Below are 26,075 nucleotides of genomic sequence, written 5' to 3'. Positions count from 1 at the left end.
CATTACGTCACGGTGACGTTTCTTCGGTAGAAGTCTACACAGTTGGTCGTGGTTGCGCCGTCTCTGGAGGTGTTCAGAAGTGCCTCGTGCGTCCTTCGAGAGTTTCGCGAGCGGCAGAGTTTGTATGTCAGGTCGTGTAGCAGTAAACTACTGGACGACTAATTACCCAAACTTCGTTAATTAACTAAACCTCGTTAATTAACTTTTTATTTAGTTTGAATCTACTTGAATCATTATTTGAATCTACCCTCTTTCCTAAAATTTTGAAAGGAACTTTTGGACATAAATCGCGAAGTTCCGTGATGCAAATTAGTCGAAACTGAAACCACTCACGTCTCGGTATTTACAAAAGTGGATGTATTTAAATAATGGCCGGGTCCAATTGAACCCGTGGATGCAATAAAGGGATAAGTCGAGAAACCCCAAACCGAGCAAACTTCAAATGAATATTTGGTAAAGTAACTGGGTGTCCTCGAATAACGCAAATGCAAAATGTGTGACATATATGTAGGTGTCTGGTAGGTGGGTGACTTAGCAGAAACTGAATAAAATCCAGGAACATAACTTATCCCCTTTTCCAATATAACACCGCAAGAACGGGGATTTGGTGCAGAAAAAAAATTCTCACCAGGCTCAGCAATGGTGATGCCATGTAGGATGAAGTGATCCGTGTGGCAGTGGAGCAGCCATCGTCGGGCTCTTCCGTACGCCCCAACAACACCGATTATCCTCTGGACGTACGAATAATGTCCTAACGAATTCGTACGTCCGATGGATATCCTCAGCATATCCATCGGACGTACGAGTCCGTTTGGACATTATTCGTACATCCCGAGGATATTCGGTGCTGTTGGGGCGGGCTCTCGTAGGGGTTGCCGATTATGACACGGTCCTCATAACCTAGTAGGTCGTGCTCTGGTGATGTCGTCCACGTCGTCTGGCTACACGAGCGCCGCGGAGTTACAGCGGAGTTTTTCGGATTAACCCGAATTGCTTAAAATTTTACCGGAGTACGTTTTTCGGATTTTTTTTTCCGGATAAATCCGAAAACCCGGAACCCTAATTATTTTCCTCATGGTTATGACGTGACACCTCTCGAGTGATAGTTCCATCCTGGTTATGCCTTCGACTTGTGCTTTAAATTCTGTTTCTTCCGTACCCTATCGGGACCCGGTATTAGAAAGGTAGAAAATCCATGGGAGAGGAGAGGAGAGGTTAAGTAAAGTGCCTCTGGACGAGACTTATTCCTCTGTTCTTCTTCTGGGCTCAGGAGGAGACCAGTCTCTGCTTGGAATGCGGAATGCTGTTCGTTCTGGGCGGGCCGAAGACAGCTAAGTAACTGTAAGCTGCCGCACGTAAGTCTCAGAAATTCTTGAAGCAGCATACGCTTCAACAACGCGGTTCCGTTGTAATGGTTTCGTCGCAAGACGGCAACATAATGCCTATTAACTACTTAACTGCCCAGTGAATATGTTTGCGATTTACACAGAGCCTGTGTATGACATCTCTGCTTGCGCAGGTCGACTTGCTGGATTCATGGGTGTACCGAATAGTGATAATTTGACCACGTTTTGGATTAATTTGTGACGTGCCTCCTAGGACTGTGCTAATTATCAACGAGTCAGCTAACGTGGAGCTAAAAAGCTAAAAACATGGATTTATTTACAACCATATATGAAGAAGGTGTGTCCGCAGCAGAAAAGCAATATAATATGACTCCTTGGCTGCTGCTATGGCTGAGCTTCACATGTAGGTAGACGACAAAGGCTGTTTCTGAACTCGCATACTAACGATTCGAGAGTCTTTTTTTTTTTGCACATTGCTCTTTCTTCTTGTACAGCTGCACGTATCTTGTTGGAACGTGCTATGGAGGTCCGCTTAGTCTTTGTCAGAAGTATATTGAGGACAATACTCCTTGAAGAGAAAGGTACTATTTGCAGAAACGCTGGTCGGATGACCGAGATGTCTTCTGAATGCAGATCAGCTTCCTCCTACACTTTTCATCGCACGGTTCCGCCAGAGGGCTAAATTTGTAGAAGAACCTGCAATGAAGAGCAACTGTGAATACACGGGCACCATGTTGCTAAAGCAGTAGTGCGGAGTTCCCCCATAATATATCTATATATTTGTTGCGGCGTCTTCTGCGACAAATGAAAAATCGACGAGCGCAGGTGACTATGCAGCGCGCGAGAGGCCTCCTCGAAGGGCGCGCTCTAGAACCCAGGGGGCGCTCTTTTCAGGAGCGTGGCGAGCGTGGCGCTCTTGATGAACTCTCACACTCCAGCTGCTCCTGCTCCCTGACGTACGGAGGGATGGGAGGCCCGAAAACCAATGAGCCTTCTTGGAAACTTCGCAGGGGCGCAAATCGCGCTCGTGGCTCCGAAGGACCGTTTAGTAGGAAACCGAAGGACGCGGGACAGACTACACCGAGCGCGTTGGGTAGAACCAACACCTTCTAGAGAACAGAGCTACGGCCTCAACACTCTCTCAATAACGTCACGCACCTTCGGCTGCCATACATTTCCAATGAGTGAACTTTTATCTTCATTGCTCTTTCGCTGACGTCAGATCTATCTATCTACAACAGACACAGTAGTGCAAAATGCGTGACGTCAAGTGGAACGGTACAGAGGCCTTCTGTGTTATCTAGAAGGTTTTGGTAGAGCCGCTGCTTAAGGCGGTCAAGTCCCTCTGGCAAAATGATCATGTGACTCGTGACGTTGAACAGCGCAGCGGAAGTGGACGTAAAGGCGTGACGTGAGCTGAGAAGGAAAAAAAAAAAAAAACGAAAAAATGAAGGCACGGGGGAAGCTGGTGACGTCACGCGAGGAGGTCTGGTCGGTCGTTCGAGGCTGCTTTCCAACTGCACAGCGAAAATATTTTGGATTGTGGCTCCTGGTGAACAGCTTCACGAATGAAACAGGCTTTCGAGCCACGTTAAATGGCTCGCCCCTCTACCTTTAAGTGGGTAAGCAAAAATAGCGAGGACATGCACGCGCGCTTGGAGTGCTCACGTGTAAGGAACATTGTAAGCAGCTCGGTCTCTTTCTAACCTTGTAGCAAACGGAAGTTAATGAAGAAAGCATTCAGATAAATTTCTTCTTTGAATGAAAATGCACTTCCAGGTAAAGTGTCACAGAAGACATCGGATTCTGATCTCGGTTCTCTGCGTGTGCACGCACAAATGCAACGCTCACGGGGGACATAGTAGGACAAGGTTCTTGCCTGTAGAACTTGTTAAATAAAGCGTCATTATGCTCCATCTTGCGGAGAAGCCTATCCCACTGAGAAGCGTCCAATGAAGAGAGTCCGAATGCTGATTTTGCAGAGTACTCCAGAGTCCAATCAGGTTCAATGTCTGGGTGTTCGTTGGCGTGCGCCAAGTCCATGGTGTAGGTTTCATGATCCAAGACGGTCTGCAAAATTGTTTTCGTGGAACATTGTGACCAGAAAAGCAACACGCAGTTGTGCTTGTGAATCATATAGTGTAGCAGCAGAGATTGAGCTGAAGATGTTTTCAATGTTCGTTTAACCATTCGCAAAGAGGAAGACAACTTTAGCGTAACATTCAGCAGGAGCTACGAAGGTATAGATTAAAACCGGCATGCACCATTAGGAGGGTGAAGCTGGTCACAGAAATACTTCTGGCGCATAGACAAGAATGAATACAGTTATTTTTAATACTTTTTCTCAGAATCCAATTGATTGCGCCACTGGCAAGTTCAACTTGCGGACACGCATCTGTGCGGCCGTGGCCGATATCATTTCTGTGGATTGCACATAGAAAGTGCTGCAGCTGGGAGATTAGCTTCGGTATTGTGGGGAAATGAATTTCTCTAGACTTATGACAATCCTACGCAAAGCGTTTCGAGAAATTTCGTCGCCACGGGCGTCTAAAGTGTGCACACGATGCACATAGAATGCGATGCCGTTCGTCGTACATTATATCGTCTATAGTCGTGTTCAACTTAAGAAGGAAAAGAAATCTAGTCCGTCATCTACATACGCCGTTGGAGATAAGGAGACACAATAGCGCGCCAGAAGAAATTGTACCGCAGCGCCACCATGGAGGAGGACTCGCGTAATGTCATGCGGCCAGTCTTCACAGCCAATACAGAAGCAGAGGAATATGGATTACATTATCTGGCGGAGGAGGGAGAGTGACTTCTCTGTGCCCAGTCACCCTATCTACGGCGCAGTAATATTTTGAGAGCTGACGGACTAGATTTCGTTTCCTTCTTAATGGAACACGACTATAGCTTAGATGAATGATGAGGTTCCAAAACTCTCAAGTACCGTGGGCCTATATGGATGATCTTACCTACCGCACTTCTTTACGTACAGAGTACACAAAAGTACTCACCCACGTGCTGTTGCGTGTTCCTCCGTCAACTGTAAATATCCGGTAAGCTGGGTTTCCTGTGTTGTACGTTGTGGCACTGGGGGAGAGGTACGCTACGCTGAAGGGACCCGTGTAGTTGCGTGGTGAGTGGTAGAATACTTCGATCTCATCCATGTGAGTATGACCGAAAAACTGCCCTCGCACGGTGCTCTCGAACCTGATAGGGAAACAACAACAACATAGATGAATGGATGATGATGATGTGTGATGTTTCCGTGCGTTCCCCTGATAGGGAAAAAGGGAATCGAAAGAGCGACATTTTTCAGGCTCTGGCAACAGCCTAAATCGGTAGCGGCACGTTAAGTATACACGGTGAACAACCGTGCTGCACTTGTGGTAAGGTCTTCACCTCTACGAAATCTGTACAGTACTATTGCCACGTGTGTAATAATTTGGAAGAAACCCTACTGCAATACTTATTTCACACGCAGCAGGGCTCCCAACTCTATACATGCGAAATACACACCTAGCAATAATCTTGTAGTAATTGTGGCTCCATACGGTAAGACAGTCAGAACCTCCAGGTGGAATGTGACCGATGATGTGTACCTTTGCGGAGAGAATTGAAAATAACGAAGCACTTACAAAGAGTTCACGCTGTGTTACCAGCTCATGCCCAATGAAAGGGATGTTCCTGGTGCACGCGATCCATTACCTTTTCATCAAGTATTTCCGACGCCTGCAACTCTTCCGTAAGCCAAGCCAGTTCGCTTGTCGGGTCCGTCGTGTTCAGTAGGATCCACCTGCACAATTACGTCACGTCAGTACACTCAAGTGCTCTCCAGCATGCAAATATTATATCTGTTCGGCCCTCATTTAATGTTAGCTACAAGGACATGTACTGCTTGAGACACGGTTGTCTGAAATTTCCAGACTGCGGCGGAGCGGCCTCCTGCCGGCGATCTCGCGCTCGAAAAAACTATACCAATAGCGACTCCGAGGGGAGGCCAGGCCGCGCTCAGCCGCCACCTTTTGGGCGAGGTGATCGTCGGATACCGGGATGTCGTCTGCTAGCAAGAGAGTGAGAGAGAGACACCGTTCTCGGTAGCTCAGTCGGTAACGTGATGGGTTGCTGAACTCAAGATCGCTGGCGGTAGCAATGTGGGGGAGGTAAACATTGCTTCCAGCACCGTGTGTCGGAGATTTCCGGCGCACGTCAAAAGAACCCCAGGTGGTCCAAATTATCCGCAGTCCTATCCTGCGGCACGTGCAACACGTCGCCACACTGCGCAGATAAACCTTATGTGTAACAGCACAGTACCATTGCCATTATTTAGAGAGAGAGATAGCGGCCTCCCCCAGGAGACTGTATTGGTATAGTTCTTTCGTGTGCCACACCACCGACAGGGCACCGCTCAGCCACAGGCTGGAGATTTCAGACAACCATGTCGCGAGCAGTAACAAGGCGGTAACAAAGTGTCTTCAGCCTGAGGACTCAAGGCGGGGCCCACATTACACAGAGGCTGCAAAGGGTTCGAGAGCACAATGCGGACAGTGTATGAGTAACTCATTGCGTGAAAATCTATTAATGAAGCTTAACGTGTCGCCCGAATTAGAGCAGCGCAATTTTTGTTGGATTTTGACAGAGCTTTCTTGCTGGCACACATCGAATTATACACTATCCCTCCCTTCTGCTTCTGCTTTCATCTACATTTTCACGGGACCTCTGGATTTTAATGCGTTAGCATTAGAAGCGGCGTTTCGAGGAAAAGTGTCGGTGTCGATCGGTGGTCAAAACCTCGTGAGGGAAGTACTCCGCGTGAGGGAGGAGGGCAGTGGAGAGTTGAGAGAGAGGGAAAGTAGATCACGGAGGGGCAGCGGTCTTGGCGGCGCGCCAGATATGTGGGCGAGTCTGAACTTGCGGGTTCGCAAGGGACGTATGGGCTGAATTCAAGTACACAGTGGAGTGTGAACCGAGTACGAGTGCCGGGCCATGTAGGCGCCAAAAGGAGAAGGATTCTTAGCGAAGGCGACGAGCTGCCGAAACCGAGGAACAACGCAAGCGACGTCAGGCAGCGGATGCCGCTGCTCAGCCCCGAAAGCGGGCGAACGAGACGGAGGAAGACCGAAAGCAGCGTTTCAAAACACGCCGCCGGCGTGGAAGAAGGACTGTGCCGCTGTTGTGGCTGTGTAGTCAGTAACAGTTAGTGATAGTTAGGGGTGGATAGAGGCGGATAGGAGTGGATAGTGGTAGTGGGTGGGTCGGCTGAATGCTAACGCATTTCCGTCGCATTAATTACATTAATCGTCCTTAAACTTTTTTCACTTTTCGACATCTCTTTTTGCTGTGTGCAGGGAAGAAATGAGGAAAAGAAACGGAAACGAAATGATAGGAGGGGTTGTTAGGCTTCTGCAACTGAAATTAAATTAATAAAGGTGAAGCTACAGATCGTGGTATGGTTCACAGACTACGCTTGCAATCCTTCCCGTTTTTCTGCTTACACTCTCATGTTGGTACCGTATTGAACACCGTGACGCCATCCCAAAGGGACATTTCTATTGTGTGTCGCCAGGGTGCGGAAGCTATAACATGTGACAACCAATAATCAAACGTGCAAGAAAGTCTTCTATACCAGTTGAGGCTGTTGCAGTAGTTCATGTTCAAGGATATTATCTTGAGTCCAGGAAAAGGTCGGATGGAATAGTAGGCACCCCTGCGGGAGAGCACGCGGAGGAAAATTAACACAGTATAGTAATAGACATGCTGATAAGAGATTCGGCGCGGAAGATGTCCGGAACGTCTTACCGGCGAAGAGTAAATGTCGTTGAGGACGGAAGCCAGAGCGACCATTGCTTCACTAGTGCATCATACAGCCAGGATATAGACTGATTTCCTTTCACCATTGGCAGCGGGAAGCTGGCGCAGAAGAAAAAGAAGGCTTACGAAACATGTCACTACATCATGTCTCCATGTCATTGCTTACAGTTACTTAAAAAATTCTCTAAGCTTAGCGACTTGACTAAGTGAACTTGAATTTGTGTTATATCTTTCAGGTTTTCAGCGGCCTGAAAAGAACTAACTGACCTGTCCACAGGAACGCCCTCATGGTTTCCCAGTGCTGGGAACACTGGAACTCCTGGTAGGTATCTAGCGATCATTTCCGCCGTCTCCTTCATAATAGCCAAATTATCGGTTCGGGATACGTTCCAGATATCATGGGGTACCATGTCGCCCGTCCAGATTACATAGTCAATCTGGAACGTGCAGAAGAACTGTGAGATATTACAGAAGGGCCGCTATTCTGGAACAGGCACCTGTAGAAAGCGCCATTCGCTGAGAAGACAATCAGTATGGGAGGACAAATGGAGACAAAAAGAGGCGAGGTGGGATATTCAGCCAGGGGTTAAGATAATCATGCATGCGGCACGCGTTGGGGCAAATGTGGTTACAAGAGGCTAGCAAGTGGTAGGCGACCGAGTGCTTATGAAAGGCGCCAGGTACGGGCTGCGAGGCCCGATAGACCTTTATCACTGGTGGAACGTTTTTCCCTGTACGCTATCGCGGAGAATAAGACTGTGCGGACGATGGCAGCTGGTCTCTGGCCAACGTTTCGCTGACAAGGCAAGCAAAGTGTTTCCTGTGGCTGTTGTTTTTGTTGCGAGCACGAACATGTGACACGTTTCACGTTTGGTTTCAGTTTCACGTTTGGTCCGATGCGTCACGAGGTGCACCCCGAAAGTGAGGCGTTAGCACCGACGGAGGTTTTGAAGCACAACGCATGTTTTTACCTTCTGCTTCTTGCTCACGTGTCTCAACAAGCTCTCGTAGGTCCTCATGGGGATGTCACAGTACTTGAAGTATCCCCATCTCCCTGCTGGCACGCCATTGGCGCCAGGGAGTCCGTTATCAGAGTGGCAGCACAGAGGTTCCTTGCAGTCGGCCCAGCTACCGATCGTGTACCGGTGATCCACGTGGGTGTCACTTAGATGAAGCACTCGTAACGTCCGTGCTCCGGCCTAAAAAAAAAAAAAAGTCCGAGCCATACGTCAATGTTACTGAAGCGCGCATACGCTAATTTTCTCACTGCCGTTCCTATTTACACTCCTAAAATGCACGGGCTAAAATCTCGCGTCTACAGAATCCTACCGAATTTGTGCCATTACAATCTCAGTTTTATTTTTTCTTAAAATCAAATCAAATCAAAAATAATCCGCGTGTCTCCCGCGCCGCTATTCTCCCAAAATGATATGTTTCTCAATGTTACGCAGAAGTACCATAGATTAACTTGCACGATTAAGATAAGATTAAGACAAGCATGAATATAAGATTAACTTAAAGCATGACGTCATGAGGTGCGCCATCTGCCACGTGTCTGGCACCATTGCTCCTCGAACTATTCCGACATGGAACGGAGAGCGCCGTTGCCAGAAGACATATGCAAGGGGTCCCGGTGACGTAACTAGCTCTTGGAGAACTCGAAACTACGGAGCTTTGCGGGTTCTTTCGAAGCTTCCTGGAGGCGCGTAATCTTCGCTGATGGCATTCATATTTTGCATATATAGTCTTTGAGCATGAGGTTTATTTATTATAGGAAATCAAAACAAGTATTTTTTTTTTTAGTTTCGCAGCGGCACTGCGGTTTTCCAAACGCTCCTGCAATCTGAGCACGGCCAACGCTCGACGGGACACAGAGGAATGGGCTCAGTTATTCACTTATTCGTGTCTAGTACTACTTCCACCAGTCATGATTGAATTGTCACTATTACTGGGTGGTGGTGGCGGTAATGGGAATGGTGTGAACAGCGGTGGTCGTCACAGTTGTGGGCAACGTCACGACAGTAGCTGGAACATGAAGAGACGGGATAAGGGTGACTAAGATCGGCCGGTCTGTGGTCTTCCAAGTCTAAGCTATTACTAAATTTTGGTTTGTCCAACTGACTTTCCTCCTGGGGTTGCGTATCCTCCGGAACAGAACTGCGTTTTCATTAATAACAGGACATTTCACCTACAGTCAGCGACAGGAAAACATGCGAAGCCCACGTACAGATGGTGGAGGCGAAGGCTTCACTGGTGGCTTGGGACGGGAGGGGAGCTGGACGGTCCAATTGAGAGCAGGGTCTTTGTTTGGTCCACAGTCCTCTGGGAAGACAGTGTCACAGATCTCCTTGGAGCTCAGCTTCGAGCGCTGCATCACGTAGAAGAACTCGCCCTGAAACGTCGCAATCTTATTTTAGCACATTCTACAAATGAAGAGAAGACGTTGCGTATGTATGTCCCTTCTTGTCCCTCCCGGTCTCGGGGTGCGTTATCATGGATACTTATCACCAGCTCGCTTGCTACTTAACCATTCTTCCACTGATACGTTGGGGTGCTCAAAACGGGTTTGATGTGATGCGTCTCCTTTCCGTACGCTCTCAAAAGTGTGTTCAAAAGTGAGGAAGCTACATGAGTATAAGGTGATCGTGCACTTTCAGCCGAGGACAGGTGTTTCATTCTACTTGGAACTCGTCAGCCCGACGCAGGGAAGCGACACGATCTTGGGTCGGCGCCAGCAGTGCGTCTCAGCGAGACACCAGTGTTCCACGGTGACGGCGCCACCTGTGGAGGCCGCAATGTAAGCCAGCAAGTACATATACAAAGGGCAAATAGCCTAAGTTCTGTTGCTGCGTAGCGAAGTAGAACGGAACAGCTGTCCTCGGCTGGGAGTGCACGATCAACTTATAAACATATGCTCAACGTGCAGCCACAGAGCTTCAGCTATTCCCGTGACTAGGATTGAACCCTACAGGGGTCCAGTCTTGACGACTTAGTACTAATTGAAAATTAAACGGAGTGGTTTCCGACAGAGTCGTTCCCGTAAACTTTTAGAACCCCCTTCCATGGTGTTCATGGAAGCTTTTCGTGGTGCCATACAATATTGCGATTGGAACTATGCCTCCTAGCTGACAAAAAAAAAAAAAGCTTGATTAATTCGCGTAGCCAGGCAATTTACAGTGGAGGCCGGATTGAAGTACTCTACACCTTATGTCCCTCGCCCTGCGTCATTCGTCGGTTTCTTGTGTATGTCTCCCGGGCAAACAGGGATGGTGTGTGACGCTGATGTTTTTATGAGATGGCTTCTTGTGGTTAACTTGCCTTGAACTGATCGACGATCCCGGAGCAAACGCGGTCCGTAGAAATGCGAAAGAGCTTGCAGCTCGTCTTGAGCATGGATATAATGTGCTTTTCTGATTCGCCTTCCTGAAGTAGTTTCCTTACGAGCGTCGTGGCCATGGTGCACGCCGAGCAGTAGTTGACTCCAAATTTAGAAAGTTTCGTAATTTCCTATTCAGAGAAAGAAAACGAAAGGCAGGGAAAAAAAAACAAAAAAAAAAAAACAAGACATTAATGTCAAGACACGGGCTTGCATTAGAGAGGAGCAAAACATTAAAATGAACGTCCTCACCTTCTCAAAGTAATTCACGCCATGTTTGATAGGCTTTCCAACCTAAGTGAAATAAAAATTGATAAACAGAAAACAGAAAAAAAGATAAAGCACACAAAGGTCAGTACGCTGTAATCTACATACCTTATACATAACATTACGCAAACGTTTAGTTATCTACATAGTGGATGGCAGTCTAGCTGTCAGGCAGTCCTGCCTTTCCCATTTAGTTAAATGCAACGTTACGGCATGCGTTTACCTCCCTCGTGAAAAGAAAATGTATATGCAAGCGGAAGAGCTTAAGGAAATGGACTATGTGGAAGCATGCTTTGTGCACTATGTACATACATTGTGTGCCAGATCCGTGAGCTCGTGAAAGAGTTTCCTGATGTTGTGAATCCACTGACGTGCTGGAGAATGCGCGTGCCCGATGCGCTGCTGGTCGATGCGGCATTGTGCGGAAGGCAAACATACACATAACAAGGTAATAATGCCCACAATGCACGTTTCCCTGCATAAAAGAAAACAGGGTTCATGGTTATAGGGAACCATTGCTCAGAAGCGAAGACTGGCAATATAAGGAAACAGAATGTGAGACATTTGTGAGCTTGTGAATTTTTTTCATTTCATTTCATTTATTGCACCACAAGCGGTACAGGAGGCGGCCAAAAAGCAGCAACTTTTCTATAAAAAAAAAAAAGAAAAGAAAGGGGGGGAAGGTCCGACCTTGGACAGCAGCTACATGTACCGTCTAAGGTAATTTGAAGCCTTATGTGACCACGGAAGTTGATGGGGGAGGGGGTCATAGGATATCGGGACCCCGATCGGGACACAAATACTGTCAGGTATACGGATCTGTATCCGTGACTGGATGAATCTGCCTTCTCCAACGTCTACATCGCAAACAGGAACTGCTTACAGCACGCTGCTGGACAATGCTGAAGCGCTGTAGTGGAGGTTAGAAGGGTAATTAATAGGTAGCGCTATGTTGGAGTCGTTGCTGATTGGCATATTAGCATGCAGGTAGTCACACTTAATGTCAGAACCTTTTGTGTCTGAAGGACACTGGGTCGTCCGTACAGTTAAGAAAGCTTCTGACAGCTAATGAGGGAGCGACAGAAGCCGAGTTAAAATCTGGTCCATGGCACAGAAATGGGCAAAGACCGCAGGTCAGATGTAGCATCGCTAATGATCACAGTTGCCGTGGCGTAATTCCTTAGTCTAACAGATAGAGGTCATAAACAGGTGCTACAAGCAGAAACCGATCACCTGCGAAATCACGGCCATGTTGATGTATGCTATTCGATCCGTTATGGCGTTTTGCCAAGCGCTCAAGTGCCGTCAGCTGTTGTCTTATTACACACCCATTTGTTCCGCGAATCTGTTGACAGTCGGGCCGAGTGCCAACAGAGAGAAAAATGGCCATTGATCCATCCCGCAGGTAATCTTATCCACCCTGAATCTCGCAGCGTAGCACAAGGTGTTTATGGGGAATCGTGTGCGATCTCGCGTAGGTGCGTCACAAAAATGCTCATTGCTCAGCAAAAGAATTCCTCCACGCTTCGTTTTTCACTACTTTGCTCCTCTGTGCAGAGAATATAGAATATCTGAACGGTGCTGGCGACACACTTCTCACTATATTGATTACACGTCCATACAGTGTAGATAGCCCACCGTGTAGGTCCGTTCATAGCTTTATTGGTTTGGTGGCAACCACGACGTGACAGCAAGAATGTGTTTTCAGAAGAATTTCGCCAAAAATTTACCGCCAAACATGTCCCTATAAACCTATCGATGGTGATGGTGATGTGATAAGTAAAAAAAAATGGATGTGAGTTACGACGACGTCGAACTGGCTACCCCTGTACGCTTACACACATACAGTACAAACAGATGAGAGAGTTAAAAGGACTGAGTTCAACATGTAGTTCAAAAGTTTCGACTAAGTGAGTGTAAAATGTTGGAATCGCTGGGGGGCACACACAGCACACATTCAGCTAGTAATAGAGCGGTTGTATGTAGAAAATCTTCAAGTGCCCTCAGCGCCTTGTCGGACGATGCAGGACCTAACAGATTCGCGATGTTTGGTTTCGCGAGTTTGGTTTGTTTCGCGAGTTTCGCAAAGACTCGGGAGGCCACAGGAGAGACGCTCGCCTCTAAAACCCTTCGAGCATCAACGTATTTTTCGACACCTGAAAAGCATGTGTTCTGCGTCCTCTAGAACGCAACATTCACTACAGCTCGGAGAGTCTGGATTTCCCAGTTTGAAGAGAAGGTGAGCGCTGTACGGTACATTGAGCCGTAGCCTAGGTAGGCCAGTCGTTTGTCGCGTGAAGGAAGGTGCATGGTACTCGAAACCGCAACTTTGGATCGACCTTGTACAGAAGCGCATCCCGTGCAGATCGATTCCACGTCAAGAGACCCAACGGGTCAAGAGATCCATCGAGTCAAGAGATCCACCGATGGATCCCTTGACTCGGACGATCACTTGACCCGTTGGATCTCTTGACCCGGTTGGATCGCTTGATTCGTCTGAAGGTTCGCCAGGATTGGATCTTTTGACCCCTTTGTGTTACGTTGTTAACTCTAACATCGCCAAGCAGAAATTACTCGTATCGAAATACAAGGGACTCGTTTTACGTGCGGTATAAATAGAATACAAATGCAGGTGGCAAATCAACATCTCATTTTTATTGACTTAGTTACTTACTTTGACCCACCACATCATCATCCCATTTATGTGTGTGTGTGTGTACTTACTTTGTAACGCATACCGCAGTCAAAGAAAAGCCGACAGTTCTCCTATGTCATTTGTGTTAAAAACAGGTGGTTGCATTGTAAGATCAACCTCTTTGTAACACAGGATTTATAGGAGTGCCGTCATTTTTTCTTTTTTTGACACCGCTTCGTGTTAGAGATTATTTCTACAGTTAGCGTGGGCTACGTACACTAACCTTGGGTGGGCCGGCTGCTGTTTCAAACACGTTGATTATTCAAACACTTCTCGTATCACAGAAGGCTCGTAGCCGAAGAGCCAAGTCGCTGTTGTGGACAGACGTTCTACATGGCCGAACCGTCTGATCATGGACTCTCAGGGTACGAACGAGCAAAGGCAAAAGGGGGACTCGCCGCCGTAACCTACAGCACAACCTCAGGATTTTCTCGCTTACTTTTTTTGTGTGTGTGCGTGTGCGTGTGTGGTAAGAAGAGAGAAAACACCGAAAAGTCTTCACTGTTACCGGGCATATTACTTCCTAACTTAATACTACGTACAGCGCAATCGTTCTACAATGAACATTGTAAGGGATACACTTTCTTTTCTGTCGGGAATCCTGACCAGTATGACGCTTTGACTGGTTGGATCTCTTGACTCGCCTGTCACGTGACCGGTTGGATCTCTTGACCGGGTTGGAACTCTTGACGCTTTGGATCTTTTGACTCGCCTGTCACGTGACCAGTTGGATCTCCTGACTCGATGGATCTCTTGACCGGAAGCGGTGCAGATTCTGTTAGCCAGGAAGTGCGCTGCACATTTGTTGTTTAAGCTCGTTCAGCTAACGCTCGCTTTTGGCACAATGCCCTAAGATTCAGGTAATTTTATACTTTCCTCCCCTCCTCCGCCTTCAAGGGCTTTAAAAATATGTGCACAACGAAAAGGAAAATAATAAATAAGAAAAAAGCATCTAAAGTAAACGAATTAAAAGCCAATGATGCGCCGTGTGTATATATGTTCCGTATATCGTTGCCCGTACAAAACGAAGCGGCACAAGGTTGATGTGCGAACACAGGAGTTTCCCAGAGAGTCACTACCTTCCAAGTGTCATCGTAGGTCCCGTAATCGCCAGGCCTGACAATGCAAGTCCTGTTGCCGTATAATGAACTCAAGCACGCGGTTTATCTTTCAACAGTAACAGCTTACTTTATCCTTGTTCAGGCTACTGTACCCTACACGCGATAACGATATTTGGTCTTCAATATCACAATGCCATTTTTCTCTGTGTTAGGCGCATTCCACGCTAACGTGGCGGAAGTGGGATGGTTGCCGGACACCGAAGGCGATGCGCGAGAGTGATCTGTCAGAGTGACCAGAGTCTCAGTGATCCTTCTGGCTGGTTCGTCTGGAAGCCTAGCTTCCAGCATGTCTGGTCTCTATTTCCTTTTATTAAACTGTTGTTATACCACGCATATCGGATATCTCAATGTAACCAGAGCCTAAGGGCAATCGAGTCCCGTAAGTTGCAATGGGTCCGTTTCGATGGGTCCGTGAAAAACGCGGACGAGAAAAACGTGCGTGTGAAACCGGCCTTATTCTGATGTGACATTCTTGAGAGAGAGAGAGAAATACCATCACTTACCATTTACCATTTATTTATTATTTACCATTACCATTTATTTATTAGATTGACCATCACTGTGCGGAATGTTCGAGGGCTAGAATGCCGTTGTAACAGAACACGAACTCAACGCGAACGGAGGAGCGGACAGTGACAGTGGACAATTTATGGCCAACCGTTTCGGGACGATCCCCCACGCTCGCTCCTCACTGTAACGCCGTGTATTGTACATACGTGTATCGAGTTTCAGTTCTCTCCCTCTTTGTACAGACTTTTCTCTTTGTAAATAAAGACAGTTCTAACCCAGACCCCAACTGGTAAAGACGCTTCTTGCTTCTGTGCTTCGCGCCAATTAACGAGGCTGCGAGTTTTGCAACACATTTCTGGTGCCGAAACCCGGGATATATTTCTCCGGACCTCAACGAGCAATCTTGCAGTTATGGAACGAGCAAAGCAGAAGCGTGCATCGAGAAGACGTCAGGTGACGAAACTCATCGGCGAAGCATCTACGGTTATCGCTAACGAATCGCCTGATCGGATGTTACTTGAGAGTCTTCTAGAACGACTGCGGGTCAGCAACGAAGAGCTCAAACAACTAAATAACGAGTTCGAACAGTACCTAAAGGACGATGACATCGAATCCGAACTTGATACAGCGCTGGAATACGAAGACAACGCAGTGAGTGCCATGGCTAACTTACGAACCAAGATATCCGCACTTGTTGTTACACCAGTCGCAACAACGTCTGCTCAAGTGAGTGAGTCGTCGCCACAAGTCAACGAGAAATCAAACTCCAATGGCATCCGACTTCCCAAGTTGCAACTGGTGAGGTTCCGCGGCGAGCTGTCAATGTGGGGAACCTTCTGGGAGCAGTTTAAAGGAGCAATCCATGATAACACCTCACTCTCCAAATCAGAAAAATTCTATTACCTACGTTCCTTGCTGGATGGACCTGCAGCTACCGCAATTTCTGGTCTCCAAGCAACGGAGGAGTGTTATACAGATGCCATCGAGGTGCTGACAGAACGTTTTGGTGACAAAAAACGCATCGAAAGGGAACATTTGTCAAGGCTTCGAACACTCCCGCACATCAAATCATCACGTGATGTGTACGGGCTTCGCAGGCTGTACGACCATGTTCAAACGCACGTCCGAGGATTGAAGGCGCTGGGTGTAGCAAGCGAAAGCTACGCATCGATGATGTGTGAGATCCTTCTCTCGAGCTTGCCTACAGACCTGGCACTGGACTATCAACGCCAAAAGAAGAGACTTCTTTTGTATGACGCAAGGGGTAGTTCAGACAGCACGGAGACATCCTCGGAACCTGAGGGAAACACATCCGGTGAGCTAAAAAATATCCTCAACTTCATCAGAATCGAAATCGAGAGCATGGAAGGTGTCAGCATGACAGATAAAAGGCAGGACAGTAATTACGGACGCAGTAAAGACGCTCACAAAGCTCGTCCACCATCATCGCATGTTCTCTACAACGGCACTGGGAAAAGAACAGAAGCATGTATCTTCTGCAAATCCGGAACTCACATGACAATGAAGTGTAACAGTGCAATGCCGTTAGAAGAACGCAAAAGGAAGTTAGCAAAGGAACAGCGATGCTTCAGGTGCACAAAAACCGGCCACCGATCACGCGAATGTCGTTCCGGAATTGTTTGTGCTAACTGCAACGGGAGACATGCGACTTCCCTATGCGATCCAAACTGGACAAGATCCACTACCAGAAAGAATGATTCCCCGAATGGCAAACAAGATGCCACCGAAGCTAAAGTGCTATCTGCGAACATGGCCGCACCTGCAAGCGAAACCCAAATTATGCTTCAAACGTTTAGGGCATTTGCCGTCAACGAAGACAGCTCTGTCTACTTCCGCGGAGTTATCGATGGCGGCAGTCAAAGAACATTTATTCGTGAGGATCTTGCCAAATTGCTCAAGCTAGATGTTATTGATACAATAACCCTACGTGTAAATACGTTTGCCAACGCCAAACCTGCGAATGGCAACAGGTACAATGTGGTCAGAGTGCACGTGAAGAGTCAGCACACTCCAACCGAAGTAACGCTTGACGCCATCGTGATACCGTTTATATGCAATGATCTCACCCAAACACCGGTGGAGAGCGAGTTTGTAAAAGAGGTCCACCACGACGGAGGTTTCCTGGCTGATGTGATTTTGCAATCACCATGTCCAACGATCCACGGTGTGAGCTTTCTCCTCGGATCCGACCAAATGTGGAAGCTTCTTACCGGCCAAGTGCGGAAATCGCAGACGAACGACCGCTTGGCAGCCATCGAAACTGCACTTGGATGGACGTTCCAAGGTCCAGTATGCACAAGAGCTTCCGTGGAGCAAAACGCAAACCTGGCTGTTTGTGTTCTGAGAGTGGACACAACAGAAACGTGCCTAACAAAATTTTGGGATCTGGAAGCTATCGGCATTACGGACGATCCTAAATCTCCAAACGAAAGTGAGGCCGAAGTAATGCGACGTTTCACTGATGGCCTCAGACGCAACGAAGAACGGTACATTGTGTCACTCCCATGGAAGGAACATCACGAAAAACTTCCCGACAACCGCGAGGTGGCCACTACAAGATTAAAGAATTTAACCAAGAAACTGATCAGAGAAGGCAACATGGACGAGTATGATTTGGCCATACGCAACTACATAACGGACGGACACGCAGAAAAGGTTCCCGATGTTGCAACAAACGAAGCACAACCGGTGTACTACATGCCCCATCGCGCTGTCGTGCGAGAGAATGCCACATCAACAAGACTACGAATAGTGTTTGACGCCTCATCGCACGCACCTGGGAAAGCTTCACTTAACGACCATCTTGAAAAGGGACCAAAACTGAACTGTGATTTGCTGCCAGTCCTTCTCCGTTTCCGAACGTATCGAGTTGCTATTACCGCTGACGTACGCAAAGCATTTCTACAAATTGAAGTACAGGAAGAGGACAGAAATGCACTACGCTTCCTGTGGTTCACCGAGAAACCGGAGAACGAGAAACCACTGCCCCAAATTGAGGAATGGAGGATGACACGCGTTCCCTTTGGAACAACGGCGAGTCCGTTTCTGCTCAGTGCTACACTAAGACAACACCTCAATACAGCCAGTGACTGTGACAAGAGCATTGCAGAGACATTGGCAACGTCATTCTACGTCGATGACCTCCTGACGGGGGCAGACAGTGATTCCGAGGCACTTCACATCTACGAAACTGCGACAAAACTTCTCGGAACAGCAGGAATGAAACTACAAAAATGGGCCTCAAATTCGGCAGCACTGGATCATAAATTCAACAGGTACAACGACGACGAGACAGAGAACAACAAACTGCTCGACCACAGCGAGATCACAAAGGTCCTTGGCCTCGCTTGGAATAAAAGCGACGATAATTTCAAATTCACGGGATGCAACCTGCTTGAAGTTGTCGCATCTTCTGCGAACACAAAGCGCGCCGTCCTACAGGCATCTGCTCGACTCTTCGACCCATTGGGAATATTGTCACCTTACACTATCCGAAACAAGATTTTGTTTCAAAAGCTATGGGAAGATAAGCTGCCGTGGGACTCGCCACTACCACAGGCAATCGCTGAGGAATGGAACAGCTGGTGTAGTGAGCTGCTACAGCTCAAGCATGTATCTGTCGACCGCTACGCAATGCGTGGAATTGAGGGCCAACCAAGGCGGCTACAGCTACACACGTTCACCGACGCCAGCCCCCTCGCTTACGGAGCATGCATATATCTACGTGCAGAAGACTACTTCGGCAACGTCAGTGTATCCTTACTTGTCGCCAAAGCCCGAGTAGCCCCAATCAAGAAATTGTCACTACCGAGGTTGGAGCTAATGGCGGCACTCGTCGGAGCACGCCTCGCGAAGTTTACGTCAGATGCCTTAACGAATCTAAAACCGGAAACATGGTTTTGGTGCGATTCTACTATAACGCTGGCCTGGATCAACAGTTCACCGATCAAATGGAAGCCTTTTGTCTGCAACAGGGTGCAGGAGATACAGTCTCTCACGGATACCAAGACATGGTCACATTGCCCTGGCACACAGAATCCCGCCGACTTGCTAACTCGCGGGACAACGGTCAACAACATATCTCACAGTGATCTATGGCACAAGGGTCCGGAATGGCTAGCGTCGACGCAGCTCCAATGTTCGCCTGACACTCATCAAGCGGATGACGGGGCGTCACATGCGATTTATGAAACAGGAGAGGAGGAGCGATGTATCACCAAATCAGTGGCTGTGCACCTAGTTCCTGAGAAGGCGCCACCTCTTCTGGAAATCGAACGAATCAGCCGGCTACAAAGGCTCCTCCGTATCACCGCATGGATTCGAAGATTTACATGGAACTGCCGCAACGCAGCCAGCGACAGGAAACAAGGCCCTTTGGACACGTCTGAGCTACACGAGGCCGAGGAGTACTGGATAAAACAAGCACAGCATGATGCGTATTTTGAAGAGATTGATCGACTCCGTGAAAATAAGAAACCGTCAAACCAGTCCAAAACCCACGTACTTCGATTGCGACTGGACACGAAGGGTTTCCTGCGACTCGAAGGACGGCTGCACTTTGCGTCAGAGGCAGAAGGTACAAAACATCCTATTCTGCTTCCAAAAGAACATCCTTTGACGAAGCTAATTGTTCGAGCTGCTCATCATAGAGTGCTTCACGGAGGTGTGCAGGACACGCTAACTGAAATCAGAGAGACATTTTGGGTACCGCAGGTACGGCAACTGGCTCGCAAGATCATTGGTCGCTGCACGGTGTGTGCAAAAGCGAAACTGAAAGCGGCACAAGCACCCACCGCACCGCTTCCCGAAGAGCGTATCCAACGAAGTGAGCCTTTTGAGATCGTTGGTGTCGACTTTGCTGGACCTCTCTTGCTCAAAACAAAAGACGGTGTCGAAAAGGCGTACATAGCACTGTTTACATGTGCTGTCACCCGCGCTATACACCTGGAACTTGTACCCAACATCACAACGAAGTCTTTTCTGATGTCATTTCGAAGATTCATATCCCGAAGAGGCATGCCAACCACCATCTACTCTGACAACGCCAAGACATTCCAGAGAGGTTCCAAAGAAGTGAGAGCAATGTGGAAGGCTATGAGAGCTTCAGAGGTTTACGATTTCTGCTCGACTCAAAAAATCCACTGGAAATTTATCGTGGAACGAGCCCCTTGGTGGGGGGGCTGGTGGGAACGCATGGTAAAATGCGTAAAAAATATGTTTGCGAAAAGTCCTTGAACGTCAGTCGTTAAATTTTGAAGAAATGTCGACTGTTCTGACTGAGGTGGAGGGAGTAATAAACTCTCGCCCATTAACGTTCGTTCCGTCAAGTCCGGATGAGCCTCAGGCACTATCTCCTGCGCATTTCCTCATTGGGAGAAGAATCACCGCGCTACCGAAGTCACCACTGGAGACAACGCCACATTCGTCCCGCACCGATCTAACGAGAAGATGGAAACATCGTCAGCGACTCGTTGATATGTTTTGGGATCGCTGGCGGAAAGAATATCTTCTGCAACTTCGGTCTGCTCACCAGGGTTCAGCAACAACAAATATTTTACGAGAGAATGACCTGGTTATTGTGCACGACGACAGATCGCCACGCCACTTGTGGAAGATCGCACGAATATTGCAAACACATGCTGGAAGGGATGGTCATATTCGTTCGTGTACCCTGCGTTTGCCAAGTGGAACCCTGTTGCGCCGTGCAGTACAACATCTGTATCCATTGGAATGCAGGAGTTAACTTCAACACCCCATTTTGCCGGCCGGGAGGATGTAACAGAACACGAACTCAACGCGAACGGAGGAGCGGACAGTGACAGTGGACAATTTATGGCCAACCGTTTCGGGACGATCCCCCACGCTCGCTCCTCACTGTAACGCCGTGTATTGTACATACGTGTATCGAGTTTCAGTTCTCTCCCTCTTTGTACAGACTTTTCTCTTTGTAAATAAAGACAGTTCTAACCCAGACCCCAACTGGTAAAGACGCTTCTTGCTTCTGTGCTTCGCGCCAATTAACGAGGCTGCGAGTTTTGCAACAGCCGTTCTTGGGCTTTCCATGGAGATGTTGCCCGCAATCGCACGAAACTGTGGTGATGTTACATTTATTTTGGTGCCTATACGTTACTGCGGATAAACCACGAAAACGACAGCAAAAACCAAGCACACACAAGGGATATGCGGGTTCTCTGTGAATGCGTGACAACTAATTGACAACCATTGCGAGCCTGCCTGCTTCCTCGCAGTCCTATTTCTTCTCATGTTCCGTACGCACCGTATGGACAGTACGGTAGCTTATCTTTCTTATTTTTCCAACTCAAATCAAGGACGAACAGCATCCATTGTGGTGGATGTCATTTTTTTTTGTCCCGGCTTTCAGTAACAGATCGGTTTGTTGAGCGGTTCCTAGTGTTAGGAAATTGGAAAGGCAGAACATAGGACATTTAACCACTGGTACTCTGAGTTGAAAGGCACGCTTTATGGAATGAAGAGAGAAACAACAGGCGAAGGAGGACAAAATCTGTATTTTGCCGCGTACCGCCTGCTGAATCGTTGTCGGCAAGATCGCAAAGTTGCGAAAGCCGTGTTCGTTGGCGCTTCGGTCTATTTGATCTCCATTGAGGAACCTTGGCCATCAGTTTGAACCTGTTCCGGATATGGAAGCTGATAAGGGTGCACAAGTTCCAAGCAGCACAATGTACCTCAGTTGTCTCGCGACGTAAACACCCAATTATTAAAATTAAAAGCACAATGTACTGAAAGTCGAGTGCATTAGGGGTGGACGGTATCTTATCAATGTTCTTCAGTTTCGCTAGTCTGTTCAAGGCCTTCCACCTACCCGTCCACCCCTATTGCACTCGACTTTCAGTACATTGTGTTGCTTGGCCGCGTTCGGCGCTCTCGATAAATATGTGTCTTTGTGCATGCTTAACGTTCTGTGACGTTACGTTGTCAACGAAAAACAAACAAGAAAGTTCTGTTGTCTTCAAAAGTAAATGTTGTCCTGGCGTCAACACTGTTGTATAACTCTGCAATTCCCTGGTATACATGCAATACAATCGGACACCAGAGCCTAGCTCCCTATGCTGATAGCAGACAGAGATACACACATACATATATGTCAGGATTTGCGAAAATCGTGAAGTTGTGGAAGTTATCGCTCTCAGTAGTATTGTATCGGAAAAAGTATCATAGCGGGTCCATCATTGTGCATTAAAATGGGACAGCAGAAATGAGAGACAGAGAGAGAAACGAGAAACATGTATCAAGAAATGGAATTGCTGGGTTCGTACATGAAATAAATGTTTCTTAATTTTTGTGACCAATTGGATGAACTTAGATTAATATTGATTATCGCATTTGTCGTAAAACGTTATTGGACGCGTAACTAAGGAGCCAGATCAACAGAGATCAAAACGTCCTGCGCTATGCGACCAAACAGCGCCTCTGATGATCTTTTGTGATACCTTGACGTCTCTGTGTATATGCATAAAGTATATGCCCTCAAATTGTACTGGTATGTACGCAATAGAAACGCTGTACAAGAAGTTACGCCTCCAATGACATTGTACTGTACAATGTAAATTGCAATGAATTAGGTAAGTAGTGAACGGTTATTTTTTAAATAGTATTTTCAGACGTAGTTACGCAGCTTTTAAATGCTTCCTAGTGTTAGCTCGGCAGCACAACATGTGTGTTTTCACATTTGCATTGCATTAAAACGTACATTTTTTAACTTAATAACGATAGCAGGATCGGTCTCTCCGTCGTTACGCAGGATCAGCTTCCATGATTTATCTCGCAAAAGCTATTCATTGCATCAGGGTTCGTGACGAGGATTTCAACACGCGAGGAGTTGCACAAACTGATACTGCCGTAGTTCGGTTATGACGTAGCCTAAATATGATACCTTCACCGCTTATTTGCCCACACATAGCTAGTCGAGGTGAAAGAAGAAGCGCGTTGGTGTTCATGTCGGACTACAAAAAACGAAGTGACGAAACTGGGCTCGATGTTTTGCAACAGCTGTGCGCCATGGGGGCCACGATGGCTCCAGGGAACTGGAAAGACGCCAAAATGCTTAATTGACGACATACACACGATAGCCGTGCGCAGCCACTTGAACACAAGACGGGCGGAGAATACGATGCACGAGACACTTTCTTTTTTAGAACAAAGTCACGAGAAGCCTCGAAGACTCGTAATTTCAGTTTTCAGGGCAGTCGCCGACCTTGACACTAAAAGCGGCCAGACTGACCCAGTGTCCCATTTATTTCTTCCATTCACGATCCTTCCACATCATATCCTGCACGTCACTACACTTTTTTGGAAGTGAATGAGTCGTAAACCACCAATTTAGAACACGTACAGCGCAAAAGCGGAGGCGAAACACCGCCTGCGGTTGTGCGTCAATCTGCGTCCGACGAAGAAGAGCGATTATCATCCTGAGCGTCGCACGTGGAACGCTGCTCCAACCAATCGCTGCGTCTGTCACGGTGGCGTGACTTAACCACGTGATATCGCCGAACGACGCTTCCTGTTCCATATCACGCTACTCGTCCCAGCCACGTGCTTTTTCTCATGACAGAACATCGCGAATTATATATCCTTCCTTGTAGTTGCAGTGAAATTCTATACGTGTTGGGAAAACATGGAATAGCACAATGTGCATTTTCCAGACTTCGGCTTTGGCGGAATATGCACAATGTTTGTCAAGTGGGACATTTAGAGTGCACAACCTTAATTACTTGCAACGCAAAATGTACCTTGCTTCAATTTTTCACATTGTTTGTGTGTCGGACAAAATCAAGCAGCTATAAGCGACGGTTGTTTTATCAGATCATTGCCTATCTCTTTTTGAGCATGCAGGCCTTTGGAGAAGACGATGAGTTGATGACAGGGCAAAAGCGCATTGGTTTCATTACTTTCTGGCACTTGGCATTACGTCACCGCAAAACAACAATATTTCACGTGCATCATCCTGAGTAGAATTGCGAATGTTCGTTTTTCGTACACAACTTCCCTAGTCAGATGTCGTTAGATGCGAATGAAGATATTATCCATATTCCTCGGGACCACGTCTCCCTACGTTCGGATATGTTAATTTACCCACTCACGCGAGACGCTTTTGCAACCCCCATCCGGCTTACCTCCTCATCCTTGACTGACGACTACAGAGGCGAACGGAGACGAGCGAAACTGGAGCGGCTGTTGTCTGGTTGTATAGAGCTGGCCCTCTTATAGGCGCACCCGGCCTCTGTATCGTGGGACACGTTGTTGACGAACAACTCAGCATGCAAACAATGGATTCCCTTCCGATCTGACTGATAAATCTCGAAGGGGGAACACCCTCGCTTTCTCGCAGAACAACGAGGCGCGCACAGCGGCCGTGGAGTACGGACGTCGGCGTAAACGAGTGACGTGATAATGACGATGGAGAGCATAGTCATTCCTTCGTCGGAGGCCGGCTTCAGAGAAGCCCCGGAACAGTTTCTCACGTGTGGCGAAGCACTCTTTCTGGGTGGAGCTGGGAGCAATCGTTGAGACCTTCATGCGGCCTACGCTGCGTATGCTGCGTGAATGAACGGGTCGTTTAAATATGGTTGTCTGCCTCGTCGCCTCAAACGATTCCGACCAGAAAGCGACGAGTGCCCGGCATTAAAACACCGTCTGCCGGGTGTCGAACGGGTTCCTGTAATGGAAACCTCGACATTTTTGCAGCATTTTTGGTTCGGTTCAGCCCCGAGTTTGGCACACAAGCAGATAAGCGGTTTCAACTCGGGATCCATACGACGTAGCCTTTTTCTGTTTTTTTTCTGCTCACGAAAGTGTACTTTGCCATGTGTACCGTGTATTTATAGTACACGTACTCATCAGCGTCATTGTGCGTCATCAGACGGTGATGACGCCCGTATTGTTTTGTTGCCGTGGTATGTGAAGTGCGCGTATTTTTATAAGCACAATATTATGTCTCCCGGCGTTTGGTCTGTGTTCAACTTCGTGTGTCGGTGTGCTGCCAGACTGACAAAGTGTCACTGCGCGCCATTTTTAAATTTAACAGCTATGTGAAGGCGAGAACACATCAAATCTCCTCTCTACGCTGCTCTTAAGTTTTAATATGCTACATTATTTCGTGACATTGGTAAGGTGCCTGCTGTCGAGCTCAGCTTGACTCAGCAAGATGAGTTTTTATATCTCTTATGGGCAGAGACGGTGTCATTAGTTGAATTGCGTCACCACTTGTGAATGACAGGTTGAGAACCAACGTAAAGCTTAAAATTGTTTCCCGGATATATGAAACATGAGACTTCCCATGTCTTTCCTATTTACTTCACCTCGACCGGGAGGCGCTTATTTTTTTACGCATTCCAGGGTGCTTCTTGGCGTTGCTTTTTAAATGTATTTATTGTCTTATTGTGCCTTTCGTGTGTATTCTTTGCGTGGATTATGGCGACCTCTTACTGTATATAGAGCATCTAATATCTACGGCATTTTATCGCCTTCTAATGTTGTTCACCGTTGATGTTGATTGTCTCGATATCCCTCCGTCAACACTTCTGTTTGCTTTTGTGGCGCTGATTCTCACGCGAGTGAAATCTAATCTTGTTTTCCCCCTCTTGGCGCTAGATCAGCGCATGCATGCGATCGTACAATAATGTAAATTAGACGGAGGCGAAGTTCGGTTTTGATTACTTGAGATAACATGAAAATACATGAGACACGTGAGATCCCTCGCTTCAGACATCGACGCACGGATGCTGGCATAGTAAAAGAAAATCAACCAACAACAACAAAATCAAGCTCCTTCACAGAGGCGGTTGGCAGGACTCTCAGTTAAGAACGATGATGTGCATGGTGACGAGGTTGAATAGCGACATCCTGGCACTTTCCGATAATAATTGCGTGTTTTTTTTTTTCCTTTT

At 47.4% G+C, this 26,075-nt stretch overlaps 2 protein-coding genes across 2 annotated transcripts in view; one reads left to right on the top strand and one right to left on the bottom strand.

The window, feature by feature from the left end:
* The window catches only part of LOC135401068 (phospholipid scramblase 1-like), a 99,211-nt gene that overhangs the window by 25,303 nt on the left and 47,833 nt on the right, over window positions 1-26,075 (top strand). The window contains exon 3 of the mRNA XM_064633212.1: window positions 7,397-7,482. The gene's annotated coding sequence lies outside the window, so the exon portion shown is untranslated. The remainder of the gene's footprint in view (window positions 1-7,396; window positions 7,483-26,075) is intronic.
* LOC135401066 (sphingomyelin phosphodiesterase-like) lies at window positions 1,638-24,639 on the bottom strand. Its single transcript, XM_064633206.1, has 14 exons — window positions 24,303-24,639; window positions 11,116-11,278; window positions 10,789-10,830; window positions 10,479-10,667; window positions 9,388-9,552; window positions 8,132-8,359; window positions 7,428-7,597; window positions 7,149-7,259; window positions 6,976-7,056; window positions 5,058-5,145; window positions 4,869-4,951; window positions 4,364-4,559; window positions 3,226-3,416; window positions 1,638-2,042 (listed from the first exon to the last, which is right to left on the bottom strand). The coding sequence occupies exons 1-14, from the start codon at window positions 24,446-24,448 to the stop codon at window positions 1,931-1,933; spliced, it is 1,965 nt and encodes a 654-aa protein (XP_064489276.1). The 5' UTR covers window positions 24,449-24,639; the 3' UTR covers window positions 1,638-1,930.

This window comes from Ornithodoros turicata, chromosome 7 (genome assembly GCF_037126465.1).
Source record: "Ornithodoros turicata isolate Travis chromosome 7, ASM3712646v1, whole genome shotgun sequence".
NCBI classification, from domain to species: domain Eukaryota; kingdom Metazoa; phylum Arthropoda; class Arachnida; order Ixodida; family Argasidae; genus Ornithodoros; species Ornithodoros turicata.
This window is presented reverse-complemented; position numbering and strand designations above follow the sequence as displayed.